The sequence below is a fragment of the Canis lupus genome, chromosome 23 (genome assembly GCF_011100685.1).
Source record: "Canis lupus familiaris isolate Mischka breed German Shepherd chromosome 23, alternate assembly UU_Cfam_GSD_1.0, whole genome shotgun sequence".
Lineage (NCBI taxonomy): Eukaryota > Metazoa > Chordata > Mammalia > Carnivora > Canidae > Canis > Canis lupus.
The window spans coordinates 31870107-31892866 of record NC_049244.1 but is presented as its reverse complement, the minus strand read 5'-3'; the positions used below and the strand labels follow the sequence as shown (position 1 = coordinate 31892866).

The 22760-nt window shown below is 48.8% G+C and overlaps 1 protein-coding gene across 1 annotated transcript in view; it reads left to right on the top strand.

The window, feature by feature from the left end:
• The first annotated feature begins 2815 nt into the window (after positions 1-2815).
• Positions 2816-22760, top strand: part of KY (kyphoscoliosis peptidase) — a 48240-nt gene continuing 28295 nt past the window's right edge. Inside the window, exons 1-4 of the mRNA XM_038570941.1 lie at positions 2816-3026; positions 6207-6269; positions 10341-10403; positions 21505-21579. Coding sequence (XP_038426869.1) covers positions 2891-3026; positions 6207-6269; positions 10341-10403; positions 21505-21579 — 337 coding nt within the window. The 5' untranslated portion in view covers positions 2816-2890. The remainder of the gene's footprint in view (positions 3027-6206; positions 6270-10340; positions 10404-21504; positions 21580-22760) is intronic.

The following is a 22760-nucleotide window of genomic DNA, read 5'->3' as shown; positions in this document are numbered from 1 at the left end:
TTAAAATCGTTAAAGGTCTGCCCAACAATGGAGAGAGCCCCTCGTTTGTCATATCCTAAGACAACGAGGTAGAGAAATGTGTTAGGTCAGAATGTGGAAGTACTTGAGTCCCATGTTGTTCAAGATGGTGTCAGGGGGGAGGGGCTAGTGTGTTGAGGAAAGCCTAGAAGCAGAAAGGCCACGTAGATGTGTTTGTGCAGGAGTGGACACAGCTACGGCTGCAGCATGTGTGAGTTGGCAAGGAAAGAGGAAGAGGTGAGTCTGTAGAGGAAGGCTGGCCCCAGGGTGTAACTCACAGGCTGAGGGACTGTTCTCAGTGCCATTGGTTAGGGCTGGGGCGGGGGGGGGGGGGGGCGTGTTGAACAGAAGGTATAGACTCCGTGAATGATGCCTCATAGCCTCACTCCTTCTTGCTCCCCCTCCCCTTTCCAATACATCCAAATGCTTTCCTGTGGTGTGGTGTCTGGTCCCCTCTCAGCCAAAGCAGTGCGGATGAGAGGATGGGTCAACAGAGGCCAGAGTGGGGGCATGAAGAATGAGGCCAGCATCACATCTTTCTGCCCATGCTGCTGGCAGGGAACAGCTCTACACGTCCAAGAAGCCAGCTACTAGACTGAGAGCCATCAGTGGGAACCTCTGAGAGTGGGTCCAGGCTCTGGACACTATCAGGATCCAGGAGCGGCAGCATTTTTCAGAACAAAGTAACACAGCCCCTATTTCATGGGTTTGCTCCAAAGCAGTGTTTTGCCTGCATTTTTGTCCTCCAGGAAACATACGTCAACATCTGGACACATTCCGGGTTGTCACAACTGGGAGTGGGTGCTACTGGCATCTAGTAGCTAGATCCCAGGGATGCTGCTAAATATCCTACAATGCATAGCACACCCCCCTACAACAAGGAGTTCTCTGGCCCTAAATGTCTGTAGTGCTACAGACAAGAAGCCCCACTTCAAAGGATCTGATATCCTAAAGAGGCAAGAGGCCCCTAGAATGGCTTCCTGGACCTCAGGTTGATACACCCCCAGGTCATCATCTTCTCCTTCAGAGGCAAGTCTGGAAAGGGATGCCAAGTGAGCAAGCTCCCATCAGTGACACTTTCCGGGGGAGGGGGGGACAAGGGAGATGGATGGAATACAAATTCAGGCAAATTTCATTCATTACTGAGTGAGAGGGGCTACCCAGAAGCTTCTGTTGGGACTTACACCATAGAAGGAGGTAGGACACACCGTCCCAGGTCAGATGAGGGGATGATGCCTGGGCAATCTTCAAGACCCCAGGGACTTTCAATAATCCATAGTCCTCACTTTCCTAGGCATCTAGAGAGCACAAGGCTCAGCCAGCCTCAGGCATGTGGGCGCACACGCGCATGTGCGCGAGCACACACACGTAGACGTGACAGTAAAGGACAGGACACACTGCATGAGGAAACCTGCCTTGGGAGTCACCCACCTGCCTCCACCAGTCCCACAGCTCAGCTCTCTAGGGATTCCAAGTCAACACTGTTAGAAACCAGTGACATCTTTCATCAGATGCCCAGTGAGCAAGGCAGTGGTGGTGACACAGCAAGGTGGTGTCTCTACTGTCAGATAAATGGTGAGTCACAATCAGTGGAGAAAGGCCTTCAGAATCTGAGGGTATGTCTGCATAGCCCCCCAACTCCATCACTGACTTGTCACTTCACCTATCCTTTCCGTCATCCTTAAAATGAGTTATGAATGACATCTGCCACTTGGAGACCAGGTACTATGCACCTAGCCCCTCAAGCACATGTCATTTTCACAGCAGCCGGGTGAGAACTAGTATCGTGCCCACCAGAGGTCTGGGGAAATGGGGGGATATGGCTTGTCCAGGGTCACATGGGCAGCTGGCAGAGCTAGGACTGGAATCCAGCACCATATGTCATCCGCCGCCAAGGAGGAGCTAGGAGCTCTCAAGGGCCGCGCTGCAACGCAGGGGCATTACCCTGCGACGGGAAGGGTCTCCGAGCAAGGCTTCCTTGCGCTCGGCATTTATTAATGGCGGAAACTTGAGTGGGGGCCTGGCCCAGGTTGGGTGGGCCCTCTGGTGCCAAGGGCCACCAGGCAGATGCCGCTGTAAACACTCCGGAGACCGGGAGCCAAAGGCCCTGCTGCTGCTGCTGGCTGGCCTGGCCGGGCCCCACTAAAAATAGATGGGCTCTCAGGTCCAGCTCCCTGAGCACAGCGGGCAGGCTGCTCCCTGCACCGGCCTCCTCCTCTGCCCCTCCCCCCGGCCCACCAAGCATGAGCCAGGCTTCTAGAAGGAACAGAGATGTTAAGACTTCCACCGCAAGCCAGAAAGACCTGTGAAGTTGATGCCCAGCGGTCAAGCTCCAAGCCCCGGTGCAGCGGCAATCGCAGAGGTCCTGACCCCAACACCCTGCCCATCTCCCTCTTACGGAGGAGGCCCTCAACCTCCCCGACGCCCCCCCCCCCCCGGGAAGCAGTGGGGCCACCCGGTGCTGTTGTGCCTTCCCCGAGCGCTCACTGCGGGCAGCGCCGCGTGATTTCCGTGCCTGCTGCGGGCCGCCCGGGAAGCCGCTGGCCGGGGACGCGCTCGGGGCGCCCGGAGGGGAGGCTGTGCAGCGGCGGCTGTGCGGCGCGGCCCGGGCGCAGGTCAGGGCTCGGCTGGGGATTTCCTTTCAAAGGTGACTTAGAGCCGCCGCGTTAGGGTAGCGCCCTCCCGGGCGGGCCCTAATGGCGTGTTTGGCAGAGTCAGCGAAACGCGGCGCCCGGCGGCTCGGCGGCGGGGGAGCGCCCTCTCCCGCGCCCTCGCCGCGTCCCGCGCCGGCCAGCGGCGCGCACGGGGCCATTTGCAGCGCAGGCAGCCTCGAGAGCGGCCGCGGCGCACCGGCGGGGAGCGAGGCGACGCCATGGAGCTCAAGAAGGACAGCAACGCCGTGTCCATCGACATGCTGCTGATCGTGCACTCGGAGAAGCGGCGCGCCGCGCAAGGCGCGCACTCGGAGCGGCAGGCGGACCCGGGCGCGCCGCCGCAGCGCCGAGGAGGTAACGCGCGCCCCGCCCGCGCCCCCGGCCCCCGCTCCTCGGCCTCCTCGGCCTCCTCGGCCTCCTCGCCCCGGGGCCCGCCCGCCGGGGGGCGCCCCACGCGCCCCACGCGCCCCCACCGAGCCCGGCCCCACCGACCCTCTCCCCGCCGCTGCCTGCGCCTGTGCCTGTGCGCCGTGGCCCTGGCGTCCCGTGGCAACGCGCAGCCCCGTGATTGCCCTGGGGTGACTCCCCGCGCGGGCTTGTCGGTGCTTCCGTCACCCCCCCGGGAGCCAGCTTCCTCCGGGCCACTCACTGTCTGAAGGGTGCACAGCAGGGTTGGAAGATGCCTTGGAGGAGGGGGGCCGGAGCCTCAGGCCTGAGCCCTGCGCCGCTGAGGCCTGCTCCTCACACGGCACATTGCAGGGCGCCCGGGGGCAGCCAGGGGAATCTGGGCGCTGAATCAGACTCTGAGACCGGGAGCTCCCGTCGCGTCCTTGCACAACTCCTGGCCTCAGTTTCCCCTTTCCTGAAGCCTCTCCCAGCGTCCCACAGTAGAAGGTATAAAGGGCGGTGCAAAAGGCACCGAGGCTTGGGTAGGGGAAGCTTAAAATCTGCTCTCTGCGCTCTCACGGAGCTACTCCTTTTACTCTTCCTACAGACCTTCTGAGGAAGGATAGGCTGGAAAAGTAAAGTGACTGCTTATAGAGCAGTGGTGGAAAGCAGCACTCAGGCCCCTGTAATCTCCAGAGAGGACACCTGAAGACAATAGAGATGGAGAATAGCAGGTGTTAAACAAGCCTCTCGGAATTTGGGGGACCACAGGTCCTAGGTGTGTGAGAAAGCCCTCCCGAGCTGCCTTGGGGGCTGGTGTGAGGTTTGTGCTGGACTGACTGTGGCCCAGTGCTTTGGGAGTGATGTTTTACAGCCCATGCAGCAAAATGACTTCTGCCTCCTGCCTGCCCTCCAGCTCCAGAGCTCCTCTGAGTCTGCCTCTGGCTCTTCTGTACACAGAGGCCCTGTGTGCATTGAACACCTGCCTTCCATCGGCCATGCTGAGGCAGTGGCGCGGCCACTGGCTTTGCCCCCACCAGTCACACAGGCCAAAGCTGCCCCATAATTCCTGGTGACCTTCTTGGGGAGGCCGGGGAAAGAAATAGATTGTGGAGAACTGCGTGTGTTGACAGGTACTCCAGTCTCCGGAGGGATTTGGGGCTGGAAGTTGTTTGAGTTGGTTCTGTGTCTGCCGCGGGCCATCCCGGGAAGCCCCTGGTTGGTTCTTTCATTCTCAGAGCTGCTCCCAAGAGAGGTGGAAAGGGGCCACCCCAGTATTTGTAATGAGAAAATTGGCAGAGGCCATCCACTCCTTGATTGAAAAGAAGCTGCTTCTCCTCCAGAAACTACAGTCCAGAGGCCATCCCCAGTGTGTGGTGAGGCCAGAGGGCCCCTATGAGGCCCAGCTCTGGGTCGGCCTGAGTCCCATCTCCCTTCCCCACTCTGATTGCATCTCTCCTAAAAGCTCCAGGAACACAGGGAAGCCCCAGAAATGCCAGGGATCAGGACTGTTCCCAGAGGTGTCCGACCCCCAGCACAAACCCTACATGACTCCATTGATGCATTTCACACTCGTGACCATGACGTAAGGAAAGAAGACCCTGCTTTCCAAGCCCTTTCTGCCATTTGTCTCCAAAATTTTCCTGAAAGGAGGTTTCTTCCAGACATTGTGCCAGTGTAGAGACTGGTGTCACTTATTTACAATCAGACAGTTTTATACCAAAGCAGAGAAGACGGAGAGTGCCCAGCCTCCAAGTCTGCTGGGCAGTGATGATGTCCAGGAGGCCCCTGGCTAAGTCGACCTATGGCCCCACACAGCCAAAGGCAGGGAAACACTGAATTAAACTAGCTTGTTCCAAGGCCTTCTCTTGGTGTACAAGATCCCCAGGCATCTCCTCCTGTCTCCTGTCTAGCCCAGGTCCTTGGCTCTGCAAAGGAGGGCCTGAGCTCCATTATTGTCACAATGCGGAAGACTGAGTGGAGATATGATTGGGTGGTTTTCTGCTGTGTCTTTGTGGCAGAAAAGAGTGAGAGGGACAAGGAGGCAAAGATAGCGTGTGCTATCTTTTGGGTTTTGGGTTGCCAACAGATGCTCTCTGTTCTTTCCTCTATGGCCTTTCCATTTCCTTTATGCCGTGCTTCTCAAAAGCATGCGTGGACACCCTTGCCTCCTATCATGTATCCCCCAGCCATGGAGGAGGTGGCCTACAGCTGCCTGCACCAAGTCTAAAAGAGCTCCCAAGTCAGGTTTCATCCCTTAAGTCAATATGATGTGTGCAATCCACTCCACATATGTGTCAGTGAGGGTTCTCAGTGGTTAGCCCCAGATACTGACTGCAGAAAAGAAGAGCGTCGGGAAGGGACTGGGGGCTTGCAACGGTTGCAAGGGCTGGAGATCCAGGCTGGAGGCCGATCTTCTAGGAAAAGCGCCATAAGCTACACAGCAGAGCTGCTCTGGTGAGGACACCTCTGTTGCCACCAAGGGACCTTAGGTACTCCTTCCTCACCAGGAGCTTGATTTTATTGCAGCCGCTCCCTGCCAGGACATACACCGTTTCTGTGCCAGGAACTTGACCTTGCAGCTACCACGAGAGAGAGAGAGAGAGAGTGCTTCCATTCCCTCCCTCTTGCATCACCAGGCCCCAAGACAGAGCCAGACACAGCTGCATCTGACTGGCTGTGCCTAGGCCACATAGGTCCCTGCTCTAGCTGCAAGGGAGGCTGGGAGAGCAGGCAACTATCACTTCTAGTTTCCACAAGGATAGGCCGTCTTTGCCCACCCTCATCCTCACATCATGACTCTAAAAGTGGGAGATTCACCAAAATGAATGGTGAACATCTTCCACAGTAATGCTTCCATATTTCTGCGAAAGAGATGTAGAGTGAAAACTGGGCATCTGCATTGTGAAAATTCTCCCTGGATGATCCTGATTACCAACCTCACCACCTTTGAAAACTACTGTTTTAATATTTTTCTTTTATGTTTTAAAGTACATCTCATTTCGTGGGCAGCCTCCCTTGGATCCCGAGAGAGCTGGGTTCCAGCAGCCCCACTTCAACCCAGATACGTTAACAACTGGCCCATCACTCACTGGCCCGGGTCTTCCCACCATGAAGACCCTCATGCCAGACCCTGTTATTTCACAGGACTCCAGGGTGTCGGAAACGGAATCCGGAGATGGCAGAAATTCGAAGGAAATGATGTGCATGGTAAATCCTCTCTTTTCATTTTCTTTTTGATCTCTGTCATTCAACACATGGAAAAATGATAGGAAGCATTAGATTTCACGTGTTTGAAAACGGGCTCTACACACCTCACCACTCAGAAGGTGACTGCTCATGACTCAGTCAAATCTGGAGCCTCTGTGACCCCCAAAAGCTTTCCCTGGCATCAGGTCCCTCAATTTCTTTGAGGCTGTGGGAGGAGAGGAGAGCAGTGCCATAAGGTTGAGCGCTCACTTGTTCACTGGCTACATATAGGAACGGACTTAACATCATCATTCGGCATGGCTAGGTTTGAGTAAGTTCCCACTGGAGGTAGGGCTGCCCATGTCATGCAGGGCATCCATCCTTTGAAAATTTTTCCAAACAGAGAGGATAGTGGCCTGCTTTGGGACATTATTACTCCCGGCCTAGTGCGATGGGTGCTGTGATTCCTGGCTGTCCTGAGACTCACAATATAGTAAGATCTGAGAGAAGTCACTTTCCAAAGCCTCCTTTCTCTGGTGCCAGGTGTTTGTCACCCCACAGGCCCAGGGCATCTCTGGGAATGCCATACATGGACTGACCATACCAGGCCTTATTCTGTACCCTTCAGAGATTCATTAGCCCAGCTTCCAAGAACGAACATCAGTGAGACTGCACTATAGGCATATGAGAATTCTAGTAAGAATCAGAACTCTGCTCCCTGAGCCCCAAGAGAGGACACAGTCAAATCTGGGTTTATCAAATACTATTGTGAAGAAACCACTCCCATGACCCTCCACAGATGGGGAACCAGGACCCCAGTTGACTGAGACCATCCTGAAGGTAACAAAAGGGAAGGATGAAATTCTAAAAGTAAATTCATTCAGTCATTCCCTCAATAAAGGTCTACAGTGCTTACTCTGTGCCAGGCAGGGTTCTAGTTGTTGGGATGAAGACAGTCAAGAACCCCTGCCCTCATGGGGCCACGTTAGTGATCATAATTATAATGATGTTTACTGCAATTGAGTTTCAACATCCTGGAGGTAAAGAGCTTTCCTGTGTCCCCTGCCCTGTGTATGAGGACAGATCATCCTCAAGACATATCCCTGCCCGGGAGACCATCCCTTAGGGTCCTGGCTAATGGGCATGCATGGTGGGATGGCTTCCTTTACCTTGCTTCAGGGCTATAGGATGGTAGATGCACCTGCTCTAGCTGTACGGAAGCAGATGCCAAAGTTAGTGTAACTATGCTGCAGGCGCACGAGAATTATAGGAATAATTCCACCAGAAACCTGTCAGCTGCAAAAATGCACAGAGCCTATGCAGATATGCATGCTTGGCCAGTGTACAAGTGGGTACGTGGAAAAGTGGGTTGAGGTGGAACAAAAGAGACACAGCGTCTTCATTTGTTATAACTCTCTTACCTTGAGTTGTCTGAAATTCATCTTATGTCTTCTCAGCCATGTTATTACATTAGGAGAAGATTGAAATATAGTGAATATATCCTATTTTTACCACCGTTAGGGCCCTGGTTTGAGGGAATGTTAGTGGAAAAATACAACAAATAAGGAGGATCATGGAGCACCTGGCTGGCTCAGTCGGTGGTGCATGCAGCTTTTGATCTCAGGGCTGTGGGTTTGAGCCCCACACTGGGTGTAGAGATTACTTTAAAAAACTAAAAATCTTTTAAAAAAATAATTTTAAAAAAGTGAGGATGGTGAAAGTAGTTCTTGAAAAATCACCCAGGAACTGAGAATTTCAGGTAAGTAGAGGCCTGGGGAGAGGCTCTACAGAGCCTGGAAAAGGTAAGAGTTGCTCCACTCCACAAATATAGGTAATTTAAAGTAAAATTGTATTTATATTTTTCAAATTGCACATTTGTATGCATGCAGAAATTAAAATTACGGCTTCTCTATGTTTTCTGATGGTGAGATTCTGGGTTCATACTTTCCCTTGCTGGTGTCCAAGGCACTCAGCCCTGGAAACTGGATGGCTTTCATCCGCAGAGGAGGCAGCTGATGGCTTGTGCTGGTGGAGTGTGCACAAATGTGGCTGAACATGGGACTGATCCAAAAAGGCACATGTTCCCCTTCTTGCTGCCCTGTGTGCTCCTTGAACTGGGGCGTTGGCAGGGTGGGGGGAGCCTGGACTGCTCCAAACTTTTCCGAGCAGCAGGTGTTTGGGCCGAGCCAACCCCACTAGCTTGCCTGGCAACGGGCTTCCCCTGCTGTGATTGGCTGCTTTCCTTGGTCCTGGCCGAAGTCTGCCTAGCAGCACAGGGACCGACACCCCATAGCCACAGGGAAACCAATTGTGCAGCCCTGACTATAAATACCCACAGCAGCTATGCCAGCCAATCGTGCTCCTTGAGGATTCCCTTCCCGGATCCTGTTTCCTTCATCCGCCAGCCCAGCAGAGATGTAGCCAGCTGTGCCTGAAGGAGGCAGCCTCCCTGTCCTGGCCTGAGTCTGGCCTAGAGCTCTAGACCAGTGTCACCCTGGATTGGCACACCCAGTGCTCCTAGCCCTTGGCCGACCCACCGACCTCAGCCCATGGGGTGAGGGTCCTGGCTGGGCCTGCTCATAGAAGGCTGGGGCAGGCAGGTTCTCCAGGGCAAGACCCTGCCAGGTGGATCACAAGTCCAGCCCAGCTCAGTGACCTGCCTATCCACCTTGACCGGTTTCTACGTGGGCCCAGGTGTGGGAAGCCCTGAGTGGCAGATCTGATCAGGTGCACAAGGGAAGTCATCTGAATGGAATCTGCTTAGGCCAGAGCCCCAAAGGCATGCTTATTTCCAGCTCAGGCACTGGTCCTAGTGGTCACTTCCAGTGGCAGGCCGGACAGCCTTTATGCAGACCAGTGGGAGGCCAGGGGAGAAGGTGGCAGGCCTTCTGGGTGGTAACAGCGGGGAATGCTCTGCTGCCACAATGCTGGCCCTCCCTCAACCCCTTCCCCGCCCCCCCCCCCCTTAAGCAGCCTCAGCAAGACTAGGCCACCACAGCAGCTGTTAAGGGAGAGATATAGGTATTATGCTGAGTGAAATAAGTCAATCAGAAAAGGACAAAAATTATATGGTCTCATTCATTTGGGGAATATAAAAAATAGTGAAAGGGAATAAAGGGGAAAGGAGAAAAAATAGGTGGGAAATATCAGAAAGGAAGACAGAACATAAGAGACTCCTAACTCTGGGAAACGAACTAGGGGTAGTGGAAGGGGAGGTGGGTGGGGGTGGGGGTGACTGGGTGGCGGGCACTGAGATGGGCACTTGACGAGATGAGCACTGGGTGTTATTCTGTATGTTGACAAATTGAACACCAATAAAAAATAAATTTATTTTTTAAAAAAAGGGAGAGATATAGGAAAAGATGTTGCTTCCCATAGGACAGGCAGGTGAGTCTGTGGGTTCCCTCTTCGTGGCCTGTGGCAGGAACTGGGCATTTCTCCACAGTAGCCTGACCCCACTGGGGGACAGCTCTGTGTTCACATAGTGGGTGTCCTGCAGGTTTCTGTGAAACTGAGCCATACTGCAAGCCACCCCAACTCCTAAACTGGAGGAGAAGGCAGGCTGCCCCCATTCTTCTCAGAGGGAGGCAAGAGGTTGATCTAGGAATCAGGAGACTTGGAGTTCAAGGCCCTGGGGGCAGGGTCTATGGCCAAAAGCTAAATGTCCAAGCCACGGGCCTATCGACTATAAAATAGGGGATAGGAGCCTCGAAGACCGCTCCACAGAAGGTGTGATGATCAGCCAGGCATCCCTTTGCACTTTGGCACCTGAGTCCAGCGACACTGAAGTTGGGACTTACGGTTACTTAGCCCACAAGAGGTGTCCCCACCTTCTTTAGAAGAAACCCAGCCTCCACTGGCACCTGCTGAGAGGCGTAAGAGTGTGTGTGCATGAGTTCGTAGTCATTTGCCTCTTAAACATGTGGATGTGCGTGTGGGTGTGCACAGGTTTAGGCCAGGCCTGGGATGAGCTCAGCCCCCACCAGCCTGCCTTTCTTGCAGACACACACAGCTCCCTGCTCTGCCTGGGGCAAATTCCACCAGGGTCCCAGTGGTCACTGAAGGTCCTTCTCTCTCTGTCTTGCTCAACAGGAAGCCTAGCGGAGAAACAGAACCCTCAGCAGACCCAGGTCATTACGTCCTACGACAACCAAGGTAAGGGATTCACCACTCCCTGTGGCCTCTCCTCCACCTCCTGTGTGTCTGGATCTGTTGTCCAGGCCAGAGACAGCAAGTGCAGAGCACAGACTGGGGGAAACAGGGCCTTCTCTGCCCCAGGGAGGTTGGAGCACCCTCTCCCTCTCCTCCTCACATCCCAGGGGAAACAGTGAGAGGCTGCATGGTGACAGGAGGTAGAGTAGTAAAGTCCTTGGGCCACAGAACCCACAGCTGTCCTCATCGCCCTCACTGTCATCACTAGAGCTAACATTTATGAGTGCTAAGCATGTGCCAGGCACCCTGCCGATTCATTTACATAATTATTCTCATGTAAATGAAGCTTCACAGCACTCCTATTTGATCAGTCCTCTCAATTATCCTCTATTTACAGATGAGTAAACTGAGGCTTGGAAAGGTTGCCATGGGTCTGCGAGCACAGGGCCAGTAAGCAGCCCGACCCTCCCCTCACAGCCACCACCAAGGCCTCTGCTGTTAACCTTCACACAGCAGGGCTTCTCGGCGCCTCTGGAAAGCAGCCTTCACCTTGCGTGCTCACAGTCAGAGCTTTCCCTCCTCCTGTCACAGCGGTTCCCTGGCCTCTTGTTCCCGAGACTGAGCCTTCCAGGGCCTTCCACCCAGGGATGAATTTGACTGAGCAAGGGGAAGTGAGAGGGCCCTTCTTTGAGAATCCTTCCCTTGCTGGGACGGGTTCTGGGGGCTCTGAGTGGGCATCACTGGGCTGACTCTGCAGTTGACTGGATCTGAGAACAGGGGTAGGGGGGGTGGTAAAGACAGGAGGACTCTACAGCTACAGCTGCAGGGGAGACCAGGTTAAATACACACACACACACACACACACACACACACACACACCCCAGCTCACTCCCACTTCACTCCTAACACACACTAACCTCTCACCTTGGTTTCCGGCTCCTCATTAAAGACTCAGGCCCTGGTACCTGAGAGGCCTCATAGACTCAGCCCTAAGATCATACTACTGTGGTTCTCGGTGCTGACGTCCTGACTTGTAAGGAAATTATCTCATCGTGTCCAGGGGGCAGTGGCAAAGTAGGACTCGCCGAAGGACTCAGAGCCTCTCAGAGAATGGCTGTCAGAAGCACGGACTAAGCCAGCATCCCCAACAGAAAGGCACTGGCCGGCGGTGAGGAAAGGCCTCTCCAGACGGGTTAGCGGCACTAGGCCAGCCTTCCTTGCAACCAGGGCCAGTGTGCCTTGCAGCAGAATTCCCCTGGGCACACGGCAGAGACAAACCTGTGCCCCGCTGCTTCCCTGAAGTGGACTACCAGCTCACAGCTCAGCACAAAGCAAAAGTAAACAATACTGCACTGGAATGAAAGTGGATCAGCCACTACCTCACTGATTTGCTTAGCTCTGGCTACCCTGGTTGATGCGGTCATGGTGTCATCACTGTTTGTGCACGAGAAAGCGGAGACAGGAGACGCTGGGGTCCCCGAGCTGGGCGCACCTGCCAGCCCTCCACACTGCACTGCCCCCACTGTGTCCTAGGCAGATAGGAGTGGGATGGGGCCCACCAGTCACTGGAGCCTCACCTGGCACACCACACTCTGGCTCTCATGGGCTACTCACGTTCTCCCTTCCAGCTTTCAAGGCTTCCAGCGGGCAGAAAGGAGGGTGGCCTTGGTGTCCTAGGTGCAGAATAGAGCCCTGTAGGTTGGGATGAGATGGGCCCAGGAAGGTCTTACGAGAGCTTGGGCCACAGTGAGGGAAAAGGCTGCCCCTGTCTGGGGCTGAACTAGAGTCCACAACAAAACAGGCAAGGAGCTGTTTTGTCCCTGTGGAGCTGACACCCTAGTGAGGGAGCCAGACAATCCTAAGAAGAAAAATACAGGTGTCAAAGGAGGCTGAAGGAAGAAACAAGGCCGGGAGGAGGATGAGGGTAGGGTGGGTACACATGGGTGTTAGTTTCCTATAACTGCTATAACAGATTATCACAAACTTGGTGGCTTAACACAAAAATGTATTCTCTCTCTCTCTTTTTATAAGATCATTTATTTATTTATTTCTTCATGAGAGATACACAGAGAGAGGCAGAGATATGGGCAGAGGGAGAAGCAGGCTCCCTGTGGGGAGCCCAATGTAGGACCTGATCCCAGCACCTCTGGATCATGACCCAAACCAAAGGCAGATGCTCAACCACTGAGCCACCCAGGGGTCCCCAAAATGTATTCTCTTAAAGAGTTCTGGAGACTACAAGTCTCAAGTCAGCCTCCCTGGGCTAGGTCAAAGTGTGGGCTGGGCAGGTTCCTTTTGGGGGCTCTAAGGGTGAATCTGGTCCTTGACTCTTCCAGCTTCTAGAGGCACTTCTTGACTCGTAGCTGCATCACTCCATTGTCTGTAACCATTGTCATCTTACCTTTCTCCCACTTAAGTAGTTAAATCTCCTGACTCTGTTTTATGAGAATCCTTGTGATTACACTGAGCCCACCAGATAATCCAGGATGATCTTCCTATCTCAAGATCCTTAATTTAATCACATCTGCAAAGTCCTCTTTCCTATATAAGGTAACATTCACAGGTCCCCAGAATTAAGGCATGGATATCTTTAAGGACTGTTACACAGCCTACCACCCTGGGGACAATTTAAAGCAGAGTAGTTGAGAAAGGCCTCTGTGACATTTGAGTGAGGGAGGAGGGGTGGAAGCAAGCCTTGGGGGCACCTGGGGAGGAGCTTCCAGCAGAGGGAGCACCAGGTATGATAAACTTTATGCAAGGGGTGACAAAGGGATCATTGGAATCTTGGATCTTCATGTGGAGGGGTGCTTCAGAAGATTACTCCAGAACAGGTGTGTGGGTAGAATGACAAGAGTGATCACCGGAGCCCCCGTGATTTCAGGCCCCAAAAGCGATTCCTTGGTTTTCTTCTGAGGCTTTCGTCCCTCCAGGTCATGTACCCTTGGTCTCATGCAGACGCTCTGTGCCTTCTTTGATCACACATGCGCTAGAGTCAAACTGCCACATTTCTAGACCTGGGACACTCCTGTGGAGCTCTGCTCTGCAGAAAGAATCATAATGGCCCCATGTTTCCAAGAGCCCAGCGAAGGCCTAGGGCAGGATTAGGGCCCTTCATTCCCCACCATCCCACCCCCCACCCCATCCCCTCTCCACTGGGCTGATGCTCCAGAGGCCTTAGCCCACTTTGTTGGCAGGTCATCATCTCATGACTAGAGCTTCAGGGCAGACCTTGCCCGCTGTGTCTGGCAGAGGCTGGTGAAGGTTCTACAGAGCTAGACTGCTCCTCCCATCATCCCACATGCTGTTCTCTAGGCAGAAACTGCAGCACAGCGCTGCTGAACACCTACCCTGGAGCTCTTTCAGGGCGTTTTTTAATTACAGATGCTTTAGCTGAGGCTTCCTGACTCTCAGCTCCTGCAGAGAAAAATTTCCAGGAGAAGAACCCGGTTATTAACCCGAGTTCTAGTTATGGAAAGCATGAGTGAAACCTCCTTAAAATCAAGGATGGCAAATATCTGACATGTATCCCCTAGCCCCCCCCCACACACATACACACCCACTTGTGTACACTCACATTCGTGTGCACACACATGCCCACAGTCATGGCTAATTGATTCACACTCCAGGCAGCCACTTCCAGTCAGTCAGAGTTAATGAACAACATGAAATCTGTTTGCCGTCTCTGCATTAGATATTCTGAGCAAATTAGGCCTTTAGACAAATCCTCATTCAAACCTGCAGAGCCCCGGGGAGGAGCTGCTGGGGGAGAGAAGTCTCCTGACCAGGTAAAAGGCAGACCCAAGGCGGTGGGCCATAGACGTGCTGGGGCTTGCCTGTTACATCTCCACATCGGAGGGGAAGAGGAAAAGGAAGCAGAGCTGGTGGGATCTGGAAAAGCCCCAGGAGCCACTGGTCAGGGGTGACAGGAAACAACCACTAATATGGTGTTCCTAAGACAGCCAGGGCGGCAGCTTCAGAAATGTTGTTTGGGTGACAGTTGGCAGAACCGGGGAGGGGCGCTGTGAGAGAACCAGCCAGGTGACCTAAAGTCCCAGGAAGGGCCTCCCCCGGGGGTGGTCGTGACTGTTTAGATTGGTTCATGATATCTGACTATACTTAGGTTTTAGATCTTACTTGAAATTTTGCTCCAAATGATGTTCCACTCTTTACCATTGGAGATTGGTCCCATTAATTTTTTTCTTAAATTAAGAGTTATATGTGATACAGGAATGTAGTAGTCTGCAAAACCTTACCATTAGGGGCACCTGGGTAGCTCAGTGGTTGAGCATCTGCCTTAGGCTCAGGTCCTGATCCTGGGGTCCTGGGATCAAGTCCCAGGATGGGCTCCTTGTGAGGCGCCTGCTTCTCCCTCTGCCTATGTCTCTGCCTCTCTCTCTGTGTCCCTCATGAAAAAATAAATAAAATCTTAAAAAAAAGAAAATCCTACCGTTTCACACCTTTAGGAAGCCCAAGGCTCTCCATGGTTCTCTAACCATGGAATTAATAAGGAAAAAATAATACATGAGTAGGAAAATAGGCAATTCACAAAATAAGAATTTTAAATGGCAAATGAGCATATGAAGAGCCTTGGAGAGCCTGGTTTCAGAGGCAGAGAAGCCCCCGCAAGGGCCCGTACACACAGGTGTACAATAAGAGTGGGTACAGCACTCCCGCAGATCAGGGAGGCCAAGGAGCTTTGCTGTTTTCCTCAACGGGGACTGATTAGCCCCTGACTCAGGAAGTCAGGGGCTCAGGGGAATATTGGAATTTGGGCCCCTGTCCTAGAGCGGGGAGAAAAGATGAGGTACAGGAAAGGAAAAAGGAATTGGAAATGGCTGGGTGGAGCTTGCAGGCCAGGATCACGTCGGAGTATGAGAATATCAGCACCACCTTTTGCCAGGGCTTTAACAGTACCTTGTTTTCAGCTCACTCATTCTTGGACAGAGAAACACGGCTGAACTGGGGGCAGTGGGAAGTGCCTGGAAGTTAGATGTGAGAAGTTTGGGGTGGAAGTGTGTTGTTGACCCCCAAACCAAGTTGTTCAGTTTTGCAGCTTCTTTAAGCTTCTGGATGAGGTTGCAGCCCAGCATTTTCCAAATTGTGTTTCACAAAATGGTCCTGGGGTAAACTGACTTCTTCCCTGCAGGACTTCTCAGGGCATTACACATTGTGACCTGCAAAAGGGGAAAGAGAGAGAGTGGGCAGGTTTTTAAAATCCTTTTCTTGTAAGACATCTTGCAGCCAAGTACAGCCTGGCACCCACTTTGGAAAACACCTGAAAGTATTTCAGATGGAAAAAGTGAAAAGGCAGAGGAGAACAGGCCCATTCAGCATGAGAAGACACACAGGGAGTGTTGCTCTTGGCAATGGCGCCTGATCCTATGACCAGAACCGAATTATGCTTTGAACTCTCAAATGCTTAAAGTCTTAATTATAAAGTCACACACTGATTTTCTTTGACAGTGAATGTACCAGAAACTACACTCAAAGTGATGTTAACCTCTTCAAAGTAATGCTTTGGAAGGCCACATTGTAGCTTATAAAATTGTTTCAGAATTACCCTCTTTAGCATGCAGAGCAAGTTTATGAGCTACACAAGAAAGTCAGTATTGTTATTCTATGAAAAATAATTGCAATACACTTTGCAGGAAGGGGTTCGTAAAAAGAGCTCTTATGGAATTAATAAGGAAAAAATAATATGTGAGTAGGAAAATAGGCAATTCACAAAATAAGAATTTTAAATGGCAAATGAGTATATGAAAAATACATTAAAATTAAATACACAAAAATGAGATGGCATTATTCATTAATAAAAGTTTCAGAGATTGATAAAAATCAAATGTCAGTGAGTACATCAGTGATCTATTTTTATATTACTAACCACCCCAAAACTCAGTGGCTGAAAACAATAAGCCTTTACCAGCTCACAAGGGCACAGGATGTCTGGGCGTTCTTGCCTGAGACACACCCAGTTTATCGCGGGTCTTGGCCGGGTTTGCTCACGTATTTGTGGTCAGCTGGTAAGTTGGCTAGAGATCGGCTAGGGTCTGCTCTGAGATGCCTCTGCTCTGTTCCACGTGGTGTCTCAACCTCCAGCAGGCTGGCCTGGGCTCATTCACAAGGCATTTGTCGCTGGATTCCCAAGAATGAGAATGAAGGCTGCAAGGTTTCTTGAGACCTAGGCTCAGAGCTTGCCCAGCATCACTTCTACTGACATCACATGCTAACTAGCCAAACCAAGCCATAGGGACAGCTCAAATTCAAGGGACATAACAAAAGACCTCTCAGAAGTGCAGAGTTTTGTGACCAATTTTGCAATCAAACCCAGCAAGAATGAGCAAAATGGACATCCTCTCATGTTGTTGGTGTGGTCATCGACCGATAAAAATCATTCATGGGAAGTTTGCCAATATATAACAAAGGCCTTCTCCATAACCTTTGATCCATATTTGAGAATTTATTCAAAGGAAAAGTGTGTAAAGAGATATGTATCAGAATGTTCATGCATCACTGATTATAATAACAAAACATTTGGGAAAAGTTAACTATCCAACCAAAAAGGGTTGCTTATATGGATTATACACCATGTAGAGAATGGAGTACTATTCAGCCCACTTAAAATGATGACGTAGGACTAAATTCACTGACGTGTGAAGAGTCAAGAAAAGAAAGCAGGTTACAAAGAACATGTTTACTATTATCCTGCTTTGGACTTTCTATTTTGTATCTTTCTGTATCATCCAGATTCTTGGTTTAATTCTGCAAAAAAGCTCAGTTGGTACTTATTTTTATTTTTGTTTTATTTTAAATTACTAAAATGGAATTGTCTGATATATAGTTCTATGGGTTTTAACACATGCACAGCACATGCTCATGTAACCACCCTTACAATTAGAATACAGGGCAGCTCTGTCACCCCAAAATTCTCTTGTGCAGAATCTCTGTAGTTACATCCTCTCACCTATCCTAAGAGTTTCTTTGTATTACTGAGAAGTATTCCTTGATATGAATGTACCACAGGGCGTTTATCCATTCACCCATTGAAGGACATTTAGGTTGTTTCCAGTTTGGGGCTATTATGAATAGAGCTTCTACAAACATTTCTGGATAGGTTTTTTTTTTTTTTTAAGATGTTATGTATTTATTCATGAGAGACACAGAGGGAGAGGCAGAGACATAGACAGAGGGAGAAGCAGGCTTCCTGTGGGGAACCTAATACAGGACTCGATCCCAGGACTCCGAGATCATGACCTTAGCCAAAGGCAGATACTCAACCACTGAGCCACCCCGGTGCCCCTCTGTAGAGGTTTTTGTGTGAATGTAAGTGTTTATTTCTCTGGGGTAAATATTCAAGAGTACAATTGTTGGATCATATGTTTGGTGTAGGTTTTGTTTTATAAGAAACTGTGGAACTATTTTCCAGAGTTGCTGTAGTACTTTATAATCCCACCAGCAATGTATTAGAGATCTGATTTCTCCACAACTTTGTCAACATATAGTATTACCGCTATTTTTTTAAAAGATTTTATTTATTTATTCATGAGAGAGAGAGAGAGAGAGAGGCAGAGACACAGGCAGAGGGAGAAGCAGGCTCCATGCAGGGAGGCTGACGTGGGACCGAATCCCAGGTCTCCAGGATCACACTCTGGGCTGAAGGCAGTGCTAAACCACTGAGCCACCCGGGCTGCCCTATTACCACTATTTTTGATTATTGCTCTTTAATAGGTATGATACCTCATTGTGGTTTTAATTTGCATTTTCCTAATGACTAATCATGTTGAACATCTTTTCATGGCTTATTTGCCATCTGTACTCTCTTTGATGAATATTTGTTCTTTTACCCATTTTTTAATTGGAATGTCTTTGCACATCTATAAAAAAATCAATTTGCCATATTTGTATAGCTCTATTTCTTAACTATTTATTATGCTACATTTATCTATGAATCTATCTCTTTGCCAGTATCGCACTGATGACTGTAGCTTTATAACACATCTTAAAATCAGATAGCTAGAGTCCTCCAACTTATTTTTTTCAAAACTGGTTTGACTACCCTAGTTGCTGTATCTTTCCATCTATATTTTAGAATCATCTCGCCTAAATGTCTTCCAAGGGGTTTGATTAGAGTTGCATTCAATCTGTATAGATCAATTTAGGGAGAATTGCCAATTTAACAATATTGAGACTTTCAATTCATGAACATGGTATATCTTCCCACTTATTTAAGTCTTGTTAATTTGTTTAATAATATTTTGTAGTTCTCAACATATGGCTCCTGAACTATCTTTTAGATTTATACTTAGACATTTCAGTGTTTTGGAGCTGTGGTGAATGTAATTTTTACATTCAATTTCCAGTCATTTGTTGTGAACATAAATATAAGTGATTTTGGGGTGCTGACCTCATATCCTATGACCATGCTAAACTTTCTTATTAGTTCTAGGAACTTCTTTGTAGATTACTTGATACTTCCTATGTAGACAGATGTGTGATTGTGATTAAGGAAATTTTTGTTTCTTCCTTTCCAATCTATAGGACTTTTATTTATTTATTTGTTTTATTTCACTGGATAGAATTTCCAGTGCATATTTAGTAGGAGCAGTGAGAGTGGACATCTATGCCTTGTTTCCAGTGTTAGGGGGAAAGCATTGCATTTTTTGACCATTAAATATGCTGTTTAGTAAATAGTAAATTTAGTAAATTTGCAATAATTGTACTCTTAAAATTTTGACCATTAAATATGTTAAAAAGGTAAATACCCTTTTTCAGATTCAGAAAACTGCCTTCTATTCTTAGTTTATTGAGAAATTTTATCATGAATAGATGTTAAATTTTGTCAAATGCATTTTCTGCATCAATTGATATGATCATGTGGTTTTTCTTCTTTGGCCTGCTAATATGGTGAATTCATGGGTTTTCAAATAATCAACCAGCCTTGAATTGCCAAAATAAATCATGCTTGATTGTGGCGTATAATTCTTTTGCTATATTGCTGGATTTAATTTTTTTTTTTTTGAGAGTTTTTTGTTCATAGGAAATATTGGTCTGGAAAAAAGAAAAGAAAAAGAAATATCAGTTTGTAGTGTTCTTTTCTTAAACTTTGTCTGGTTTTGATATCAGATTAATGATGGCCTCATAAAATGGGTAATGAAGTATTTGCTACTCTTCTGTTTTCTGAGAGATCTTATAAAATGTTTGGTCATACTTCTTTTTAAACGTTTGTTAGAATTTGTCAGTGACGTCAACCTGGCATTTGTTTGTTTCTGAAAGATTTTGAACTACAATTAGTTTTTAAAATAGACATAGAGATATTGAGGTTATCTATGCATTGGGTGAGTTTTGATAGTTTGTAGCTTTCAAGGAATTGATTCATTTCATGCAAGTTGTAGAATTTATGTGCATAGGACTGTTTGTAGTATTCCCTTATTATTCTTTTAATATACATGAGATCTTTAGTGGTCTTGCCTATTTCATTCCTGGTATTGTTGTCTTTATTCCTGATTTATGTCTTACTTCTCTTTATTTTTGGACAGTTTGGTTAGAGGCTTATCAATTTTGCTGATCTTTCCAAAAAAAAAGAAAACAGCTTCTGGTTTCATTGATTATTCTCTCATTATTTCTTCAGTTGTGTTTTTGTTTTGTTTTGTTTTTCTGCACCACACTGTTTCTCCTCTCCTTCTGGGATCTCAATAACATGAATGTTAGACCTTTAAGTATTATCCCTGAAGTTTTGTTCACGTTTTCTCTCTGTTGTTCATATTGGATAATTTCTATTGATCTTTCTTTGAGTTCACTGACTCTTTCCTCTGTCATCTCCATTCGACTATTTAGAATATCCAGATAATTTCTCAAACTATTATATTTTTTAACTCTAAAATTTCTATTTGTTTCTTCTTCATAGCTTCTGATGTTTTGCTGAATCTTGGTATCTTTCCATTTATTTCAAGACTATTTGCCCTCACTTTTTAGAGGATGGTTTACTATGGTTCTTTGAAAGTCTGTCTGATAATTCCAAAATTTATGTCATCCTGGGGTTAGCATCTGTTGGTTATCTTTTCTTTCAAGTATATTTCTGGTTCTTCCTATGCTGAATAATTTCGGATTGTAGCCCTTGCAATGCTATGCAGATCTGCCCAGCACATTCACCTCCCGGGGGCAGTCTGGCATAGTTTAGTTCTCAAATACTCTGGTATGATGTTTAGGATGAGATCCATGTATGCTCAGCTCAGAGGTGACCACAAGAGTTCATCCATACCTGTATGGGTTTGCTTTCTAGAGCTCCCTCCTCTTCACAATCCACTTCCCAGTTCTCCAGCACAAAAGCTAGACTTTAGTTTGCCCACTCTGCCAGGCACTTCTCACAACTCTGTCTGCACCTAGAGACAATCAGTGGGAGACAGAGAGAGAGAAAGAACAATGAGTATTGGCCCCTACACTCCAGGGAATCATAATTTCTCTGTGGCCTCATTCAAAGACTCAGACGCTTAAGGTTTTGGCTGACCAACAAAATCACTGCTACACTGCTACCAACAGACTTCCCTAGGGGCTGGGTGGAGAGATAACAGAAAAAAGAGGGGGGTATGACAGAGGATTTCCCCCACACTTTCTGACTCTCAGAGGTTTCCTTTCTTACTCCATAAGCTGAAAGAAAGGACTTCTCTTGGAGCACTGTTTCTCTGTACCCATGTGCACTTCTGGGTTTGGGGCTGCCTTTGAAAGTCCAGTCCAAGTAAAGCCATAGGGGGAGAGGAACAGCAAACTCACTGCAAATATGGTGGTGCTTTAAATGCTAATCTTATTCCACAACTTGCCTTCTATAAACTACCTTACAGAGTCCTCAATAGTTGCTGTGTGCATTCTTTCCAAGGTTTATAGCTGTGTTCAGTGGGAAATACAAGGTAGAATGTTCTTATTTCGCCTTGCCTGACTCTGAAAACTGGCTGCCTGTATTTTGTTTTTCACTTTTTTAAACAAGAATTATTTGCATATTCAGAAGAAAGCTTAAAACCGATTGTGTTTTGTTGTTCAAACATCTGTCATGGGACACCGCACACCCTTTCCTAGCAGCATCTGGCTGAGAATATCACATCCCATTCCCTTGCAGGGACACAGCTGACTGTGGAAGTCCACCCTCGAGATGCCATGCCCCAGCTGCTCAAGAAGTTCTCCTTGGCTAAACGTACGTACGTACAGGGCTGCTTGTGTGCGGAGGGCTGGCAGGGAGGAATTACAGTCACTTAATGGGCCAAAGCCCACCTTAGGCCTCTTCTGGGAGAAGAGGAGGAATAACCCAGGCCTACACACTGGAAAGAAATGAGGCATGACAGCTTCATTCTGGGGACTCTTTTCTCCATAACTAACACCCACTGTTCTTGAGTCTTTGCAATTAGATGTGGGTAACACGAGGCATTTAGCTAAATATGAATTTCATCACAAGAGTGTTGTTTTTAGATACCATTTATTGTCTGCCTAAAAAGTGGCATACACAGTGGTAAGCTTTTTACATTAATTAACTTTTTAACCCTTTGATATAAGCCAGTATTATCCCCACATTGTAAGTCAGCAGTGAGGCCCAGAGAGGTGAAATAACTGCCTAAGGGACCAGCTAGGAAGTGGGTCAAAACCAGGTCTGACACAAGGCCTGCTTGCTACCTTCCAGGTAAGGTACACAGGCCCAGGCCCATGATGTCTCTTCCACTCCCTCTTTGTCCTCTATAGGCATCTGTCTACCTTATGGCCAAAGGGGCCTGGGGAAATGCCGGCCAGGGAATGAAGGCCCCAGAGCATCCAGGGCTTAGGTTCTCTCCATGTCCATGCATGGGCGAGGCAGGTCCTTCTGGCTGCCTGGCCCTATAGCCCTCAGTGGTCAGGGTCTCAGGAGGGCAGTCAGATGTAGACTGGACAGGCCCTGGAGCCTCCTGGCTGGGGTCAGACCTCAGCTCTTACCTTGGGCAAGTAGCTTAACCTCCCTTTGCTTGAAATCAAATTCCTCATCTGTGAAAGGAGGAAAATAATTCACCCTCCTTCATAGGACTGTTGTAAAGTTAAATGGCACAGTCCGTCTGAAACACAAGGCAGGCATAGTAAGTGTACAATAAACGCTAGCTATGGTGTTGAACCCTCATTATTCTACCAAAGAATGGAGATGGAAATAAAATATAGATGCAAGAAACACAAGGACCACTGTTTTTCAGTGCCTCTATACATTTGCAACCATCTGTTGTTATATTTACATCCTTTTGTGGGTTTCAAGGGCAGAAAACAACCTGTCTTGACACCCTACTCCCCAGCTCCTCCTGGTTCCATCAGGGACCCATATCTCCCTGACCTGGTTTCAAATCAGCAGCTCCTCTCCTATTT